Source organism: Thunnus maccoyii, chromosome 2, assembly GCF_910596095.1.
Source record: "Thunnus maccoyii chromosome 2, fThuMac1.1, whole genome shotgun sequence".
Lineage (NCBI taxonomy): Eukaryota > Metazoa > Chordata > Actinopteri > Scombriformes > Scombridae > Thunnus > Thunnus maccoyii.
This window is the reverse complement of record NC_056534.1, coordinates 1081169-1101300: the sequence shown is the minus strand read 5'-3', so window position 1 is coordinate 1101300 and position 20132 is coordinate 1081169. Positions and strand designations below refer to the sequence as shown.

Here is a 20132-nt window from a genome sequence, read left to right as displayed (position 1 = left end):
ATGACGGCGGTGGACCTCCTAGACATTCTGGATGATTTGGGAGAAGAGGAGTTTGAGCGTTTCAGGTGGTCCCTGCTGCAGGTTGAGAGCCCAAAAGGCTTCCCAAACATTAAGAAGGGCCGGCTAGAGAAGGCAAACAAATGTGACACAGTGGATCTGTTGGTGCAGACCTATGAACTTCCTGGAGCTGTGGAGGTGACCAAGAAGGTTTTAAAGAAGATCCCAAGAAATGATCTGGTGCAGCGTTTGTCACTTGCAAGATCTAGATCAAAAGGTCAGTCACAAGAAGAGAAATGTGAAAAATGTGATGTAACACAGTCTGAGAAATATATTTATCATACAGCAACAGAGGAGAAACAGCCAGCTGTTATTGTTTCATGATTTAAGATACATAACTGTATCTTTTCCTTATTAGGCCTTAGGTCTGAAAAGGAGCTGGTGAGCTGGGTTTCTGCAGTTTACAGGAACTTTCTGAGGTTAGAAGAGTTAAGAAAAACATAATTCAACCGTAATTACATTTTCTTTCGACATAATGAGAAAATGTTGTTAACTGACGTATCTAGCAAGTTGTGAAAATGTTCATGATGAACGCATCTGACAACAAATTCAATTTGTTTTCCAATACCGTGGTACAATATCCGCTGGTAGTAAAAACAGCATTATTAAACTTTTTATGGTTATGTTTAGACACTGGCAGCACTTGGTTAATGTTAGAGAATGCTCATGGTCTTTAATTCAGAAAAAAGTCTGCAGTGACTTGAATCAGGAGACATGATGTGTTTATTAACATTTAACCAAAAACACAATCTTTCACTAAGCTGAACCAAAATGCTTTTGTTGCCTAAAACAAATCACACACAAGACTCATGATATGATCCGCACCAGTTTCAAGATCCTGCTTTTTGTACAGTACATAAATGTAGCTTCATTCATTCAAAAAATATGTTGCCTGTGAACATAAAACAGGCTGTGATTATATTTGTCATTGCAACATAATTTGGAAAACAATTTAGGGAAAAGTGTGATAAGCCTATGGTTTTTGGAAGATTTTCCCATTACAAAGTTTTTTAATGATACCCTCAATTTCCCCAACAATGAGACACAATATTAGAAAGTGATCAGATTTTAACTGCTGAATGTTTTATTGGGCTTCTACTTCTAATTGTAAGCTTTAGTTTTAGCTTGAAGCTTGCAGTTAGTGGTGCATGTAAAAATTCTAAACTTGTACGTTTGACTTTTTGTCAAAGAACCAGACATTTTTCAACTCAGTTGTTCATCTTTTGTACTGATGATCTAATTGTCCATCCAAGACTTAAAATCCTGAGTCATCTAATATTTTCTGTGCAGAAAATTAACTTCTACCTCCAGAACCCCAAAGTAACTTCTCACACTTTGCAACTTCACTCAGTCAAATATGTTCTATTTACAAAAATGGACATCAGCCACTGTTGTAAAAGCAATTATACAATAAAACATAACAGCAACATGAAAATGAAAAATAAGAACTAGCATTAGCCAAACCGATTAACCAAATGATAAACAAAAGCAGTAATGAGTCAAAATATAACACATTATTTCTCTTTGTCTCACTAGATGTCAGTGATGTTGGAGAGACTTCAAAGAACAGCGGACCCTCCTTTTCTCAGACTCCTCCAGCATCTCCTCCTCCTCCTCATCTCTCAACCGACAGCGGTCAGACTGAAAACAAAACTGCTTTATTATCTGGTGCATATGGTAGCACTGAAAGAGGTAGCGTACTTTTAAGTTTAAAATGTTAATTGTAAGTATATTTATTTTTTGTTTGAGATATTATTACTCCAGTCTAGTTAAGTCAGAAAAAGGAGAGCTTGCTGAGATTTAGTCAATGGCAGCATCCACATTATCATCTCTAATCTTAAAATCACTCTACTGATCTTCACTTCAAACTCAAGCTGATAATATTAAGTTTATTAAATCAACATTTACTCTTCACTGCATGCGCACAAGCTCCACCAAGCAACCACAGCCATTTTAAACATTTTCTTAATGAAAATTGATCACTGCAATCTAATATTACACCGCCTTACAGCCTGTGTCTCTGTCCCACATTTATGATACAATCTCTCACACAAAGTCCACCACTTGCGCCCTGGACATTGTTCCTACATACTTTTTAAACAATGTATTGGACACTGTAGGTCCCATAATTTCTCTTATTATAAATAGCAGTCTTGTCAATGGAACAACCCTGTCCTGCTTTAAACATGTAATAATCCAACCTCTTCAAACAATAATAACAATAACAGCATCATTGAGAAACTTCAATCAGGCTTCAGGGCTTCAGGGCTGCTCTTCTCAAAGTCTCAAATGACCTACTGTTATCTTTAGACTGTGGTAAATGTGCCATTTCAATTTGTTAGACCTTAGCGCAGCTTTTGATACAGTTGATCATTGCATTCTATTAAACTGTCTCAAGGACCAGTTTGGCATCCAGGGCAGGACTTTCTCTGTTAAGATTGGCAGCCTCTCCTCCTCTACTGCACCCATCACTTGTGGAGTACCTCAAGGTTTTATTTTAGGGCCCATTTTATTTGCTCTGTATATGCTCCCTTTAGGCTCTGTCTTCTGCAAGCACAATGTTTCTTTTCACTGTTACACCAATGACACTCAAATATGCTTTCCACTGAATCCGGGGGATTCCAACTCTATTACATTCACCCATAATTGCCTCCATGATGTGAAATGCTGGATGGCAAAAAACTGTCTTCAGTTGAATGATAGCAAGACAGACGTCATTGTTGGACCGCTCTTCAACACCACAGGGGATATAACTAGCCACTTAGGGCCACTGACATAAAATCTGATAAACAAATCAACTCTATAGTGAAAGATGCTACTTTCAGCTGAGGGACATTGCCAAGCTAAAGTCTATCCTATCTCTTTACGACATGAAGACCGTTACCACCACTTTAATTTCCTCAAGGCTGGACTACTGCAAATAAGTGTACCTTGGTGCTGGCTAGTCTTCTTTGTCTCATCTGCAGCTGGTACAGAATGCTGCAGCAAGACTCCTAAAACATACCAGAAAGAGAGACAGCATAACACCGGTACTAGCATCCTTGCACTGGCTACCTGTCAAATACAGGACTAAATTCAAGGTTCTTTTATTTGTTTTTAAAGCCATACATGGGTTGGCACCTCTGTACATGTCAGAACTTGTCTGCCTCTACTCCATCTCTAGGCCTCTTAGATCCTCAGAACAATTGTTTTTAATTCACAGTCAAGGCTAGTGGGTAAGGGAGATTGTGTCTTTGCAGCAGCTGCAACAAAGCTTTGAAATAGTCCTCTGCTTTCAATCAAGTGTTCCCCCTCCATTGGCACTTTTAAGACAAAACTCAAGACCAACATGTTTTAAATGGCCTTTAGTTGCTCTTAATGGTTTGGTAATGTATTTTTTTTTATAATTTTATAATCTTTTATTTATTTATAAATGTTTCATACAATACTAATTCTAAGAGTACTTATTAAATGAACTGTACTCAATTTACCTCATTTTACCTTTTGTCTCATATTCAATGTTTCCTTGGAAACTGTTTATTACTAACTTCATCATATTGTATTTGGTATCTTGGATTTTATAGTTGCTCAACAATGCAGTGCTTAAAAGGTCCATTTTTATTTTTGTTTGTTTGTTTTCTTGATCTTTGATATCATTCTGTAGCTTCCCAGTAGTGTTCCATATATATTTAAATCCAAACATTCAAATTTTGTTCTATGTACATATGTTTAAGTGTCAAAATGCTGTTTTCCCAAGCCCTTCTAAAAACGTTTTTTCATGTGACCTGACGTAGGTTTCTGCTGATGTTACTACATATAAACCCCCTAGACCGCCTAGCCACACAGACAGAGAACTCACTGTTGCTACTGCTCTACTAAATTTGCTCTAACATACAATGTTAGGAAGACACTGTTGGCAAACTGCATGTGTGTGTGTTTTTTTTTTGTTTGAAAATCACTCGGCCAAAATAAAGGATGAAAATACCCGTACACATCGTCTAGGACAGCAGATGCAAAAATGAACTGATACAGATAATTTCCACTAAAACAGTACAGACCATTGTTTCCCATATCCAAGATGCAAAATACTACTCCATCATTCTCAACTGTACCCCAGATGTAAGCCATAAAGAGCAGATGTCAATCATTGTGTGCATTGTCTTTTTGGAGCCAAGACCAGATGTCAAGAAATACTTCCTTAGGGATGTGGATGTGGTGGAAACAACTGGCCTCAACCTGTCCAATGTCATTCTTCACAAATTGAAGGCACTCAGCATTCTGTTTGAAAATTGTAGAGGACAAGCCTATGAAAATGGAACTAAAGGAAAGAAGCAAGGTGTCCAGGCCCAACTGTTATAAATAAATTCAAAGCAATTAAGCTTAGGGTACCTAAATGGCCAGCACTGGCCCTGGGTGTTGTTCAGACTGAAAAGTTGATCTCAGTTCAACTTCTTTGCTGAACTGCTGCAGTGTCTTGCCGGGCCCTATGCAATGGCACTATAATGTACTGTGTTTATTTATCCAATCTATTGCATGTATCCAAACCAATGGAGCCTATTCAGATCAGGTGACCTGTCAGGTGACCTGGTGGCCTAGTAGGTAATTGAAGGTGTGTCTGTGTATTCTTCTTTGTCTGAAGAGCTTCACATTCAAAATGTCACTTGGTAGTATACCAATAAATGTTCATGGGAACATTATCTAGTGTGCAGACTCTATTTTTCCATTTTACCGCAATATACTGCCCCAATTTAATTGAATACGAGGGCTGCGTTTTGTCATACAGAGCTTAAATCAGTCTGAACACCCCCTAATGCTTTGATTTTTCTATTTATGTTTGACACAGATGTGATGGTTCCAGTACCAGAGCCAAAACCAATCACATATTACCAACACATGCTTCAATCAAACCTCCGAGACAGATTTATGTGTGCACAAGAGGGGTGGACAGTGGATAAGCAACATCTGGTTGATATCTACACAGAGCTGTACATCACAGCTGGTGGTGATGTACACATCAACACACAGCATGAGGTCAGACAGATTGAAACAGCAGGGAAGCCAGCACAAACAGATAAACCTCTTAAACCCAGTGATATGTTCAAACACCCGTCTGAAGAATACAGACCCATAAGAGGAGTTCTGACCAGTGGAATCGCAGGAGTTGGAAAAACATTCCTTGTGCGTAAATTTGTGTTGGACTGGGCTGAAGGAAGAACCAATCAAAATGTGCATCTCATTTTCCCCTTCACCTTCCGTCAGCTGAATCCACTGAAGGGAGAAAAGTTTTGTTTGGCTAAGCTCATTCATGAATACATCCCAGAAACTAAAGACATCAAAGAGGGAGCTCTGAATCACATCTTTAAAACTCTACAGTCATCAGGAAACATCAACTATGACAAGAGTAAATTCAAACTTCTGTTTGTGTTTGATGGACTGGATGAGAGCCGCCTGGACCTTAATGGCAATGACGTTCGCTCCATTGATGTAACAAAGTCAGCTAGAGTAGAAGTACTGCTGAGGCAACTCATCAATGGGAAACTGCTACGTTCAGCTCGCATCTGGATAACCACACGACCTGCAGCAGCCAATCAGATTCCTCGAGACTTTGTTGACAGCATGACAGAGGTCAGAGGGTTCACTGATCTGCAGAAGGAGGAGTACTTCAGGAAGAGATTCAGAGATGAGCAGCAAGCCAGCACAATCATCTCCCACATTGAGACATCACGAAGCCTCCACATCATGTGCCACATCCCAGTCTTTTGCTGGATCACTGCCACAGTTCTGGAGGATGTGTTAAGCAGAGAGGGAGGAGAGTTGCCCAAGACCCTGACTGAGATGTACAAAGAATTCCTGGTGTTTCAGATTGATCAGACGAAAGACAAATATGGAAGAGAAAAGTGCGTTCAGTACATTAAATCCTTAGCAAAACTGGCTTTCCACCAGCTGGAAAAGGGCAACCTGATCTTCTATGAGAAAGACCTGAGAGAGAGTGGAATTGATATCAGTGAGGCCTCAGTGTGCTCAGGAGTGTTCACACAGATCTTTAAAAATGAGCATGGGAAGAAGAAGGATGACAAAAGGATGTTCAGCTTTGTCCATCTAAGTGTTCAGGAGTTTCTTGCTGCTCTCCATGTGAAAATGGCACTTATCAACAGCAACAAAAATGTGATGCCTTTTCCACGACCAACAGTCAACAACCTGCAACTGCTTTTAAGGAAAACTTCTACAAAGAAGATCCACAGGATTGCTATCATAAATGCCTTACAGAGTCCAAATGGACACCTGGACTTGTTCCTTCGCTTCCTCCTAGGCCTTTCACTGCAGACCAATCAGGACAATCTAGAAGACCTGCTGATGAAGAGAGAAGGTAGCTCACAGGCCAATCAGGAAACGGTCAAGTACATCAAGAAAAAGATCAGTGAGGATCTGTCTGCAGAGAGAATCATCAATCTGTTCCACTGTCTGAATGAACTGAAGGAATGTTCTCTAGTGGAGGAGATCCAACAGTACCTGAGTTCAGGAAGTCTCTCCACAGATAAACTGTCTCCTGCTCAGTGGTCAGCTCTGGCCTACATCTTACTTTCATCAGAAAAAGATCTGGATGTGTTTGACCTGAAAAAGTATTCTGCTTCAGAGCAGGCTCTTCTAAGGCTGCTGCCAGTGGTCAAAGCCTCCAACAAAGCTCTGTAGGTGCACCGATAGCTGCATATATTAACTGTATCACATGTTTTATGCTTGATGTTACGGTACATGGTCGGCATCTTAAACCACAGGGTTGCCTTACTATCTAGTTCTAATTCTATCTAGTTCTTGATGATCAAAGCAAATTTGTCAAAGTTATAGCGATCGAAAAAGTGTGACTTTCATTTTTGAAGTAAGGACTTATCTTGTGTAATGTTAGTTTCCCTTAAAAAATGATCACTTGATTAAAATTCTCTTAACTCTAAAAATGTGATTTTTTACTTTGTAAACAACAGAAACAGTTTCAGTCTTTGTCTTCATCTCTAACTCTTCCTCAGGTTGAGTGGCTGTAATCTGTCAGAGAGAACCTGTGCAGCTTTGTCTTCAGTTCTCAGCTCCCAGTCCTCTAGTCTGAGAGAGCTGGAATTAAGTAACAATGACCTGCAGGATTCAGGAGTGAAGTTGCTCTCTGCTGGACTGGAGAGTCCACACTGTTCACTGGAGACTCTCAGGTCAGATCACACTGTAATGTTTTTGTGTAACACTGTGTCGTACCTCAAACATTAAGGGCCCTATCTTACCCTCGATGCAAGGTTGCACCAAGCGTGATGCAAGTGTCTTTGCTAGTTTAAGACTGACACAGTTGTCATTTTCCCATCCAACACCCATGCTGTTTAAATAGCAAATACACTTGCGCTCATCTGAGCACCCATGAGTGTGTTGGTCTTAAAATGAGGCGTGGTCAGGCACATTGTTGGTGCATTGCTATCTTGAGGCAGCATAAAGTGATTGCATGATTGACCAACAAAAACCTGGTCTGAAGTCAGTGGCACAGTGTTTCACTGTTATTTTAAAGGCGCATTCTCAAGATAGTAATATGCGCCTACATAGGTGGGTGCACAAAAAGTGTATACTCTGCTTGTTACACACGGATGTGCAGCAGTGCACAAACATACAAAAAATTACAAATAAAAGGATTACAGTGTGAAAGGTTATTATTGTGCAATACACGTCATAATGGTTAGTCATGATATTTATCAGAATTAGCTAATCACAGTAATCATGGATGAAACTGTCTAATTATTTGACCAAATTGTGGCAATACATGTAGGTATTAAAACAGGCCCATCAGGTTGAGGGTGTCTGTCAAGACCCAGCAAACGGATATCAACAACGGATCAGACATGGATCAACTTTCCTGCTAAATCAATATATGAGGACATGAGGAACACAGGGAGAAATAAATGACATAAAAACAATGATTGAACTAAAGAAAGAAAGAACTCTGGACAGCTCCAAGCGGCTGCCAGCAGGATCAGCACTTTGGAGAGCTGATCAAGTCCTGACAACTGTGTATGATGATTTTTTACATGATTAAAATTAATGATTTACTTTTTGGACAATGTTTAACAAATATTCTTTAAAAGTTTTGAGATTACAGTGATGAGGTTTCCATACTTTCAGGAATTAAAACCCCGCTGATTTTACCTGTTACTCAGGGGAGGGAGGGTACAGGAGCAGTAGGGGTCAGTGTACTTGTAATGGATCGTGCGCTTTCAGTTTGTGCATGAGCAGATCTGTTTCCTCTGCAAAGAAGCATTCCTTCTTACTACTTGGCAAATGCACCATTATAATAGCAATGTGCCAAGGTACAATCACAGTTGGCTTGAGGATTTTTTTCTGTGATCTCTACAGTGGGCTTAACCTTGTTCATCATCATATGTCTGCACTTTGAATCATAAAAACATTTCACAAATTCATGAAGCATAGTTTTGGTTCAACTGGAGACTCTCAGGTCCTTTAACACATAACCATTTAAATGTTGCTGAACATACAGGTAAATGTCAGTGATGAGTCACCACGTCTGTTCACGTTCTGCAAGTAAATTACAGGAAATTACATGATGAAAATTCTTTGTTGTCTTAATTTTTCTTTAATTCTGCAGCAAATGTAACACTCAGCAGATCAGTAACTCAACAGATTCTGTTGATTCAGATTCTGTTCTGTTGTAGTGTAATTTGACTTTATTGAAACAACTGTTGTCGAAACTGATACACAAGGACAAATACATTATCTGTGTGTGTGTGTACATGCTTGTGGGTGTGCATGTACAATTGTGTGTATGTGTGTGTGTGTGTGTGTGTCTACAGGCTGTCAGGCTGTCTGGTCAGAGAAGAAGGCTGTACTTCTCTTGCCTCAGCTCTGAGATCCAACCCCTTCCAACTGAGAGAGCTGGATCTGAGCTACAATCATCCAGGAGACTCAGGAGTGACGCTGCTGTTTGCTGGACTGGAGGATCAACGTTGCAGACTGGACACGCTCAGGTGTGAACAGACAACAAGAGGTCATACACTGTTTCTCTGTTACACTGTTTCTTGCAGGCTTTAGCTATTTCCCACTGAAAATAGTTGGCAACACTGGGTGTTTCAGATTGGTCAGATGAAAGACAAATATGGCTCAGAAAAGTGCATCCAGTATATTAAATCTTTAGCAAAACTGCCTTTCCACAACCTGAAAAAAGGGCAACCTGACCTTCTATGAGAAATACCTGGAAGAGAGAGGCATTGATTTCAATTAGGCCTCAGTATGCTTAGAAATGTTCACAGAGATCTTTAAAGATGAGGGTGGGAAGAAGAATGATGACAAAAAGATGTTCAGCTTTGTCCATCTGAGTGTTCAAGAGTTTCTTGCTGCTCTCCATGTGAAAATGGCACTCATCAACAGCAACAAAAATGTGATGCCTTTTCCAACTTCTTCTTCTTCTTCTTCTTCTTCTTCTTCTTCTTCTTCTTCTTCTTCTTCTGGCTACTACCATTATGGGTCCTCACAGTAGATCATCCATTTCCATCATGTATCTTTGCTAACAAACTTTTTGGCTTACCATTTGCTATCATCAATCATCAGTTATCATCATTTGTCATTATCTGCTCCACTTACCACTGTCCTGCGTTCTTTTCTCCTCCTCCTCTTTCTTTCTCTTTCTTTCTTCACTCACTGATGGATAAAGTGTGCACATCTGTGACCAGCTCTGTGACTCATGCAATGGTACTGCAGTTAAGGGGGATTCCCACATTTTGAGACAGTGGTAGTCAGCCCTTGGGGCTTCAAAGGTGCTTAGTATGCTTATGCATGGGGTCAGCTCTGTGCCTTGCTCCTCTCCTTCTTCTTTGACGCCTTTTCCATGACCAACAGTTCAAATCCTGTGACTGCTTTTAAAGAACACCTCTACAAATAAAATTCGCAAAATTTCCATCAACAAGGCTGTACAAGGTCCAAATGGACACCTGGACTTTTTTGCTTCATCCTGGGCTTTTCACTGCAGACCAATCAGGACAAATTAGAAGATGTGCTGATGAAGAGAGAAAGTAGCTCACAGACAAGTCAGGACACAGTCAAGTGCATCAAGAAAAAGATCATTAAGGATCTGTCTGCAGAAAGAATCATTAATCTGTCCCACTGTCTGAAGGAACTGAGGGAATGTTCTCTGGTGGAGATCCAAACTAAACTGTCTCCTCCTCCATGGTCAGCTCAGCTCTGGGCTTCATCTTACTGTTATTAGAAAAATATCTGGTAGTGTTTGACCTGAAAAAATACTCTGCCTCAGAGGAGACTTTTCACTATCTAATTCTTATTGATGATCAAAGCATATACCGACATGGCCTAAATTATTGGTACCCCTGCATTTTATTAAAATAATGCACCATTCTCCCTGATAAGTGTTGAAATTAAAAGACATTTTATTATCAGTGCACGTCAAAACAAAAAAGTTGTAAAAATAACTGAATTCATGCTCATTCTACAAAGACATTCAAAGACCATTTAGAAGAAATAATTGATTTGTAGTGATACTTTAAGTAGACTATTGTGTTTTAATTAGTATCACAGGTGTTTTCAATCTTATAATCACTCAGCAGCCAGTTTCAAAGGAAAAGAAATATTCTGCTGTTTTGTGCCACTGTGTACATCACATTGGATATGGAAAACAGAAGGAAAATGAGAGAGTGTACTGAGGACATTAGAAAAAAAGTAATAGCTAAGCATGTTCAATGTAAAGGTTACAAGGCCATCTCCAAAGAGCTTGGTGTTCCTCTGACCACTGTTGCCAATATTTTTAAGAAGTTCAAGGGCCATGGAACTGTAGCCAACATCTCTGGACAGAAAGATTGCTCGAATGGTCGAGAAAGAACCAAGGAAAACATCAATACAGATACAAGCTGTTCTTCAAGTTCAAGGTACAATAGTTTCCTGTCACACCATCCATCAATGTCTGAATGAAAATGGGCTCCATGGTGGAAGACCCAGGAAGATGCCACTTCTAAGAGGGAGTCACAAAAAAGCCAGACTGGACCTTGCCAAAATGCATGTTGACAAGCCACAGTCCTTCTGGGAGAATATGCCTTGGACAGATGAAACAAAATGAGAGCTTTTTGGTAAATCTCACCAACCCTATGTTTTCAGAAGAAAAAATTAAGCCTTCAAAGAAAAGAACACCATGCCTACCTTGAAACATGGAGGAGGTTCAGTGATGTTTTGGGGTTGCTTTGCTGCCTTAGGCACTGGGTGCCTTGAATCTGTGCAGGGCACAATGAAATCAGAAGACTATCAAGGCATTTTGGAGTGAAACATGTAGGCCAGTGTCAGAAAGCTGTGTCTTAGTCACAGGTCACGGGTGTTCTAGCAGGATAATGACCCTGAACATACATCAAAAAGCACCCAAGAGTGGATGAGAAGAAAACATTTGAACATTCTGATGTGGCTTGCTATGAGTCCTGATCTGAATCCCACTGAACATCTGTGGAAAGAGCTGAAACTTGCAGTTGAGCTATGGCACCCATCAAACCTGAGAGAACTGGAGTAGTTTGCTCAAGAGGAATGGGCCAAACTACCGGTGGACATGTGTAGAAACCTTATTCAGAGTTACAGAAAGCGCTTCACTGCAGTTATTGTCTCCAAAGGCTGTGCAACAAAATATTAAGTTAAGGGTACCAATATTTTTGGCCATGCCATTTTCATTTGTTTTATTGTATTAAATAATTTGTGTAAGTTGTAAATCAAAAGAAAAGTTTCAGTTATAATTACTATGATTAAAAATATGACTTTAATTTCTGAAGTAATGACTTATCTTATTGGAACTCTCTTACCTGACCAAGATCCTAATGACTTTTAGAGAGATGGAGAAGGTAACACCAAAATTGTGATTTTTACTTTGTAAACAACAGAAACAATATCTGTGTTTGTCCTTATCACTAATTCTCCTTCAGGCTGCGGGGCTGTAATCTATCAGAGAGAAGCTGTGCCACTCTGCCCTCAGTTCTCAGCTCCCAGTCCTCTAGTCTGAAGGAGCTGGACTTGAGTAACAACAACTTGCAGGATTCAGGAGTGAAGCTGCTCTCTGCTGGACTGGAGAGTCCACACTGTACACTGAAGACTCTCAGGTCAGATCACACTGCTTTTGTGTCATACCTCAAACATTAAATGGTATATAGTCAAGTTTTTGTGCTGCATGAAACATACAATATGTGATATGACAACTGTACTTGAGTGCAAAATTTTTTTGTGAATGAGTCATCAACTCCATTGATGGAAACACTTTATTTTGCTGTGACAATGACAGTTTGATTGAGGATTTTTTTCCTATGATTTAACCATGTTCATCATCATATGTCTGCACTCTGAATCATAAAAACATGTCAAAAATTTATGAAGCATAGTGTTGGTTCAAATGGAGACTCTTAGTTCAGGATTTAACTTAAGTTACACAGATGAGCATTTTATACAGGTTAATGTCAGTGAAGAATCACAATGTCAACAGATTCTGTTGATGACAGTCTGTAGTGTCATTTGACTATATTGAACAGTGTGTGTGTGTGTGTGTGTGTGTGTGTGTGTGTGTGTGTGTGTGTGTGTGTGTCCAGGCTGTCGGGCTGTCTGGTCAGAGAGGAAGGCTGTGCTTCTCTGGCCTCAGCTCTGAGATCCAACCCCTCCCATCTGAGAGAGCTTGACCTGAGCTACAATCATCCAGGAGACTCAGGAGTGAGGCTGCTGTCTGCTGGACTGGAGGATCCACACTGGAGACTGGATACTCTCAGGTCTGAACAGACAACAACACACTTACAAAGCTTACACACATTTTCTCTGTCACACTAACAAGCTGAGGACTGTTGGTTCACAGTCTGTACCAGCAGCACTGCTGATAACAGTGAAGGCAGTAACTGATGTGCTGCAATACACAACATTCCTGTTTTACTACAAATTAGAGCTTCATGGTCTTTATTCATGCCACTATCTCATTCAGTCTATGATTGTATTCTTACATAATAATAGTAATAATAATAATAATAATAATAACTTTATTTGTATAGCACCTTTCATACAAAAAAATGCAGCTCAAAGTGCTGTACAACAAAAGAAATAACATGCACCAAGTGCTTCACATCAATAAAGACATAAAAGGCACAAAATGAACATAAAAACATGTAAATAGATAAGAGGGAAAATAAAACATTTTGATACCAATTGTATTATTATTATTATTATTATTATTATTATTATTATTATTATTATTATTATTATTATTATTATTATTATTAAGGCTGTAGTCTGTGGTACTGCTGAACTGTATTTCATTATAGAGAGGTGTTTTGTGTTATTTAGCCTAACCTCACTAATATAATGGGGAGGACACAATAATAGAAATCCCTGTCAGTATAGTACAATACATTTGAAGAGTAGTACAATCTGGATTCTCCAAAATGATCACAGATTTGAAACAACACTGAAAAAGTTTAAACAAAAACTGAACATTATCACCTCCATAAATGGAAGATTTGTTTACAGAACTGTTGTATCAGACTGCATTAGTTTTAGCTAGATGACCTAATACACTGGCAGCAGAGTGTCTAACTTTATTAGATGGTAGATGTACCTGCTCAAACTGAAATCTTTTAGCTCGCAACTGCTGCAGGTGATCCAGGTCCCCTTGGCTGAGGGGAACTGTGCCAGCGCCACAATCGCAGCCTCCTTAGGTCATAGCTAACCCCATCCTCTGGCACAACCACCAGAGGTTGTTGGGGCAATAAATTCCTCATCTGAAGCCTTCGTCTGCAAAATTTCCCTGTGTAAACTCCCTTTGATGAATGATGTTAAAGTTGATTACACTGCCATGCTAAATTAAAATGATTATACTAGCCATTTAGTGATGTTACTGATCAATGAGATGAAATTTGGCAACTCATATTAATCTTACTAGCAACATAGATTGCATTGCTAAACGTAACGCTAACTAGTTTTTTTCAAAATGTATGCCCCACTGCAGTCTATCATTTCATACTGTGGCAACTGTTTGTAAAATATGTTCTTACCTGTGAGGATGATGTTTTGCGGATGTTATAAAACCCAACAGCAGAGCTCCATGGCTTGCATTCCCCAGAGAGAAATCAAAACAGCGGTGTTCACAAGGACAGAGGGTGGGGCACGTTCAGGAGGACATAGGTGAAGGGTTGCGCTTGTTCACGAGGATGCAGGTGAAGGGTGGGGCACATTATGTGGATGGGTGGAGCACAACAGAGCAGAAACAGGGAGGGGAGGGGGGAGCAGAGTTGCTTCCATAGGAGTCTCATGGTACAACTAGCTTGATTTCCAGAAGTTGCATCTTTTACCTTCAAGAATCATGGGAGAAAATCATAATTTCAGTTCAAAGTGAAAAAACCTTTTCTTTTTTGTTTTTAAACCAGAATCATGCAGTCCTGTTACAAACAATTTTAAAACAGGATGTAAAAGGAGATATGAATCATCTTCTACCTCTTTTATCCTGACATCACTGTCATGTATCATCTCAGAACAATGACTTAATTTCCACTCAAGGTGTAATGTGCTGTTGTGTTTATCTGATCCCTGATCAATTCAGACACTGAATGATGTGTGTGAAAGAGGAATGTGAGAGTCCACAAAGACGAGAAACTGTCTCACTCAAATGTCCATCCATGTGTTTGTGTTAGATTAAGTAGTTTTTAACTAGCTGCTAAACTGTTAGAGACAAGTTCCTCTTCTGGTGTTTTGTTTTGTTACCAACAGCCTCAGCTGCATCAGCACCACCTGCTGGACTGGAGGAGAGCTGACCCTGATTTGCACATAGCTGTGAAAACAAGGACTGATTATAATGATATGAGATCTGGTGAACAAAGACAGATATATGTGACTAAATGTAAACAAAAGCTTATTATACCTGATCTAGATTTTATCCAGATATGAGACTTTTGAAATGACGGGTGTCTATGGGACCAGAGTGCAGCTGAGCAGCTAGAATATCAAAAAAGTGCAGAACTGTACAGAAAGTGCAAGAACTATTTATGTTTTTCACTTAAAAACCCCCAAATGAACCAGAATAACCAGTGATGCAGTGTCCAGTTGTTCTGAGAGCACATTTGTTAAATTAAATAAGAGAATAAGGCAACAGGTAGTGTGATCAGTGATGTTGTGATCCAGTTTGAACCCTGCAGACCTCTGAGGTCGGTCAACTCTGATGCTTCTTCACAGAATCCAAACATGCTGAAGCTGCTTTTATGTTTATAAATCCAGCTTTTTTGTCTTAATGTTAGGTCTGGGTGAAGCTTTATAGAGATCACTGATGAGTAAACTTCTGAATTTTCATTCTGACTTTGTTTCTTCCTCCAGGGTGGAACATGGTGGAGAGCAGAGGCTGAAACCTGGTCTGAGAAAGTGTAAGTGTGTGTTCACTTTGATTCATGAAAACAAGGCAGCACATGTTAAAGTAGTTTAAATCAAAAGCTTGATCATCTGCATTCACTTCTTTCTTTGAAATAATATCCAAAAAATAGTCACTATTAAGTTTTCATCTTTATTAACAGTCAGTCTGTTAATAAAACAACAAATAAATCATCAGATGTGTTAGATGACAAACTGCTGCTGTATTGTGTCTCGTTCTCTCCACCAGATGCCTGTGAACTCACACTTGACACAAACACAGTAAACAGAAAACTCAAACTGTCTGACAACAACAGGAATGTGACACATGTGACAGAGGAGCAGCCATATCCTGATCATCCAGAGAGATTTGATGTGTGGTATCAGCTGCTGTGTAGAAATGGTCTGATTGGTCGCTGTTACTGGGAGGTCGAGTGGAGTGGATGGGTTCATATATCAGTGAGTTACAAAGGAATCAGAAGGAAAGGAAATAGCACTGACTGCAGGTTTGGAGAGAATAATCAATCCTGGAGTCTTAGCTGCTCTGATGATGGTCGTAACTCTGTCTGTCACAATAACACAAGAACAGACCTCACCTCCTCCTCCTCCTCTTTCTCCATTTCCTCCTACCTTGTATCTAACAGAGTAGCAGTGTATGTGGACTGTCCTGATGGCACTCTGTCCTTCTACAGAGTCTCCTCTGACACACTGATCCACCTCCACACCTTCAACACCACATTCACTGAACCTCTGTATCCTGGGTTCTTGGTTGGGTCTGGTTCCTCAGTGTATCTGTGTTCAGTGTAGGAGGAAGAGTCTCCTGTATAAAGAAACACTAATGACAAACACACTTTTTATCAGTCATACTAATCTACTCACAGAAAAATCTATGAGGAAACATCTCCAATTGTTTTGCTTTGGTGAATGCAATGTGTGTCCATGATTTTAACAGCTGCGAGACACCAAATATGTTGTCAAGATTTTAGTTGTCTTTTTTTGTAACCTTGCAATCCAAAACTGTTCTCATTTAAATAAGTATGTATATCCACTAAAATCAGATTCCACACACATGCATATATGTTTTCTTCAAACAAATGTACCAATAATTTTAGTTTGTAGAAATATGATTCCACAGTTTTTGTAAATGAGATGTTATCAGAAAATAAACCAGTCATATATTGAACCAGACAGAGTCACATTTGTTCTTGTTTATCTGTTGTTGATTATTGGAAGGTTGAAATACATTTAATTTCAGTATTTTACCAATCTACTGATCTTATAAGACATCCGTCTCCAGGAATTCAGGTTGAATTGATCAATGTTATTTTTAATTTAAAGGGCTGGTATTGTGGAAGACAATAAAAAATAGCTCTGAGATGGATTAAGGTGATGGTTTCTATCTCCTTATTTGAAATTTTGAAATTCACAGCTCAAGAGCAAGCAGTGTTGAATTGGTACTCGTTACTATGAAAGTCAAATCAAATCTGCAGGAAGCTTTAGCGTGACAAGGTGTGTTTTAAAATATACAGAAGACAATAATCTTACAGTTTGGAGCATCAGTTCAATCAGTTCATTAATGCACACATGGTTTCTTCAGTCCACAGGTGAACACACATTTAGCTAAGCTGTAACCAAACCAAGACCCTGAAAACTAGATTTCAAAGTTTTAATAACATTAAATATTCACAAAAAATGATAACAATCCAAGTTAAAGTTTGGGGGAAAAACATCTTAAGTTATTATTAATGAAGAGGTAAACATTAAATATACATCAATCAAACATCCCCACAACTGATTGAAATGTTGCTTAATTCTTATTGGTATACGGGAGTCTGTCAACCAATCAATCAATCAATCAACCTTTCATACAGGTCAGTGCAGTTCAAAGTGCTTTACAGATGACTGACAAGCTGATACAACTAATGCACCCAAGAAATAAAATGATGAAAATGTAATAAAACAAATAAAATAGATTTTAAAAATTAATAAAAGATAATGACAAATAAAATACAAAAGAGGGAAAACATTTGACTGATAACATGAATACAGTGGAATAAAAAATAGAAATGAATTATTAAATTATTAATCAAGGCTGAAGAGATTAGTTTAAGTTTATGTTTAATGAATTCAACACTTTCAGCAGCTCTCAGGTAAACCTACAACATCATGACAACATATATCCTGATCAAAGATGGGTAACTAATATAGATTAAAATGTAGTTGCTCTAATCCTTGGGGAACCCCACAAGTTATTTTTTAGAGGTGCTGGAGAAATTATCATCTTTTACAACAAAAACTCTCTTGAACTGTTTTTATGTTATCTTTCTGGCAGACAGTCCAATCTGATCCCTCAGTCTATTTAGAAGAATGTTATGATCAGCTGTGTTAAAAGCAGCACTCAGATCAAGTAGTTCAAAGACTCAAGAGTTTACTTTTTCCATTGGATAGATTTATATTTATTTTCTATATAAGTGATGGATGTACATCTGTCAAACAGCTGTGTGATGTGACTAGTGCACTGGTGAAGTGTTTCACATCCTTTTCAACATTAAGTACTGGGAGCTCTGCTATCATTGACGTTTCTACCATTTGTGTGTTACTGCCACCTTGCAGTTATCACTTCAGACCAGGGTCTGAATAAAGTACTACTGTATATCAAAATTAAAGCATTAATCAATCAATCAATCAATCAATTTTTATTTATATAGCGCCATATCACAACAGAAGTCATCTCAAGGCACTTTTCACATAGAGCAGGTCAAGACCGTACTCTTTAATTTACAGAGACCCAACAATTCCCCCATGAGCAAGCACTTGGCGACAGCGGTAAGGAAAAACTCCCCTTTAACGGGTAGAAACCTCAAGCAGACCCCGGCTCTTGGTGGGCGGCCATCTGCTTTGAGAGAGAGAAAGAGAGAGGGAAAGGGGGAGGGGGGACAGGAGAGCAACAATCACAACAACAACAACAAGCACAAGCATCAATAGACAGGGAAGGATGCCATCAGGACTGTGAAGAACCGCGAAGGTTTGGCCCGGGACTCAGGTTTTCCTGTGAGATGAGAAAGCACAAAAAACTCTGGGGAAGAAGCAAAGTTAGTGACATGCATTGATGTTACATGAATGCATACAGATGGAGAGGAGGAGGAGGAGAGAGGAGCTCAGTGCATCATGGGAAGTCCCCCAGCAGTCTAGGCCTATAGCAGCATAACTAAGGGCTGATCCAAGGTGAGCCTGGTCAGCCCTTACTATAAGCTTTATCAAAAAGGAAAGTTTTAAGCCTACTCTTAAACATAGAGAGGGTGTCTGCACCCCGGACTGAATCCGGTAGATGGTTCCATAGAAGAGGAGCCTGATAGCTGAAGGCTCTGCCTCCCATTCTACTTTTAAAGACTGTAGGGACCACCAGTAAGCCTGCATACTGGGAGCGCAGTGTTCTAGTGGGATAATACGGTACTATAGGCTCTTAAAGATACGATGGTGCCTGACCATTAAGGGCTTTGTAAGTTAGGAGAAGGATTTTAAATTCTATTCTAGATTTTACAGGAAGCCAATGTAGTGAAGCTAAAATGGGAGAAATATGGGCTCTTTTTCTAGTTTTAGTCAATACACGTGCAGCTGCATTCTGGACCAGCTGGAGAGTCTTTAGAGACTTGTTAGGGCAGCCTGATAATAAGGAATTGCAATAATCCAGCCTAGAAGTAACAAATGCGTGAACTAGTTTTTCTGCATCTTTTAGGGACAGGATGTGCCTGATTTTTGTGATATTACGTAAGTGAAAAAAGGCAGTCCTTGAAATTTGATTTATGTGGGAGTTAAAGGACATATCCTGATCAAAGATAACTCCCAGATTCCTTACGGTGGTGCTGGAGGCCAGGGTAATGCCATCCAGTGTAGCTATATCATTAGATAATGTGTTTCTAAGGTGTTTAGGGCCAAGCACAATAACTTCAGTTTTATCTGAATTTAGTAGTAGAAAATTGCAGGTCATCCAGGTCTTTATGTCGTTAAGGCATGTTTGGAGTTTGTTTAACTGATTGGGTTCATCTGGCTTCACTGATAAATATAATTGGGTGTCATCTGCGTAACAATGAAAATTTATGGAGTGCTTCCTAATAATATTACCTAAAGGAAGCATATATAAGGTGAATAGAATTGGTCAAAGTACAGAACCTTGTGGAACTCCGTGTCTAACTTTTGCCTTCACGGAGGATTCATCATTAACATGTACAAACTGAAATCGGTCTGATAAATAGGACTTAAACCAGCTTAATGCAGTTCCTTTAATGCCAATTAAATGTTCCAGTCTCTGCAAAAGGATTTGATGGTCAATTGTGTCGAATGCAGCACTAAGATCTAACAGGACAAGTATAGAGACAAATCCTTTGTCCGATGCAGTTAAATAAAACAACACTGGAAAATATATATCTGCCAACATCTGTCAGAAGGGTTGACCCATTGACAGAGCATAGTGGAGCTTGAGTTTGATGATGGGGGCCATGGGGGCCTGCATCAGCCAGACCTTGAATACATTCTGTGAGGGCAATCCACTAGTCATTTTTGAGGGTGCACAGTTTGGAATGGAAGGTACTGCAGGCTTCTCAATAGATGTCTTTGGCAGCAAATACATGTTTGTGGCATGTGTGTTTCCTTTCCAGGAGTTGCTGTATTTCCGCGTCTGACTTGTCTAGCCAGTCCTGATATTTCCTGGTTGA

The 20132-nt window shown here is 39.4% G+C and overlaps 1 protein-coding gene across 1 annotated transcript; it reads left to right on the top strand.

Annotated features, from left to right (window-relative positions):
* Positions 1-16603, top strand: LOC121907121 (NACHT, LRR and PYD domains-containing protein 3-like). The gene is made up of 6 exons (XM_042426503.1): positions 1-274; positions 4880-6722; positions 11979-12152; positions 12633-12806; positions 15391-15437; positions 15671-16603. Exons 1-6 carry the CDS (start codon positions 1-3, stop codon positions 16225-16227), a joined length of 3069 nt encoding a protein of 1022 aa, XP_042282437.1. The 3' UTR covers positions 16228-16603.
* The last annotated feature ends 3529 nt before the right edge of the window (positions 16604-20132 follow it).

Coding starts and splice junctions, on each gene's coding strand:
- LOC121907121 (XM_042426503.1), top strand. CDS start 1: ATGACGGCGGTGGACCTCCTAGACATTCTGGATGATTTGGGAGAAGAG. Junction 6,723..11,978: donor AAAGCCTCCAACAAAGCTCT/GTAGGTGCACCG, acceptor ATTCTCCTTCAG/GCTGCGGGGCTGTAATCTAT. Junction 12,153..12,632: donor TGTACACTGAAGACTCTCAG/GTCAGATCACAC, acceptor GTGTGTGTCCAG/GCTGTCGGGCTGTCTGGTCA.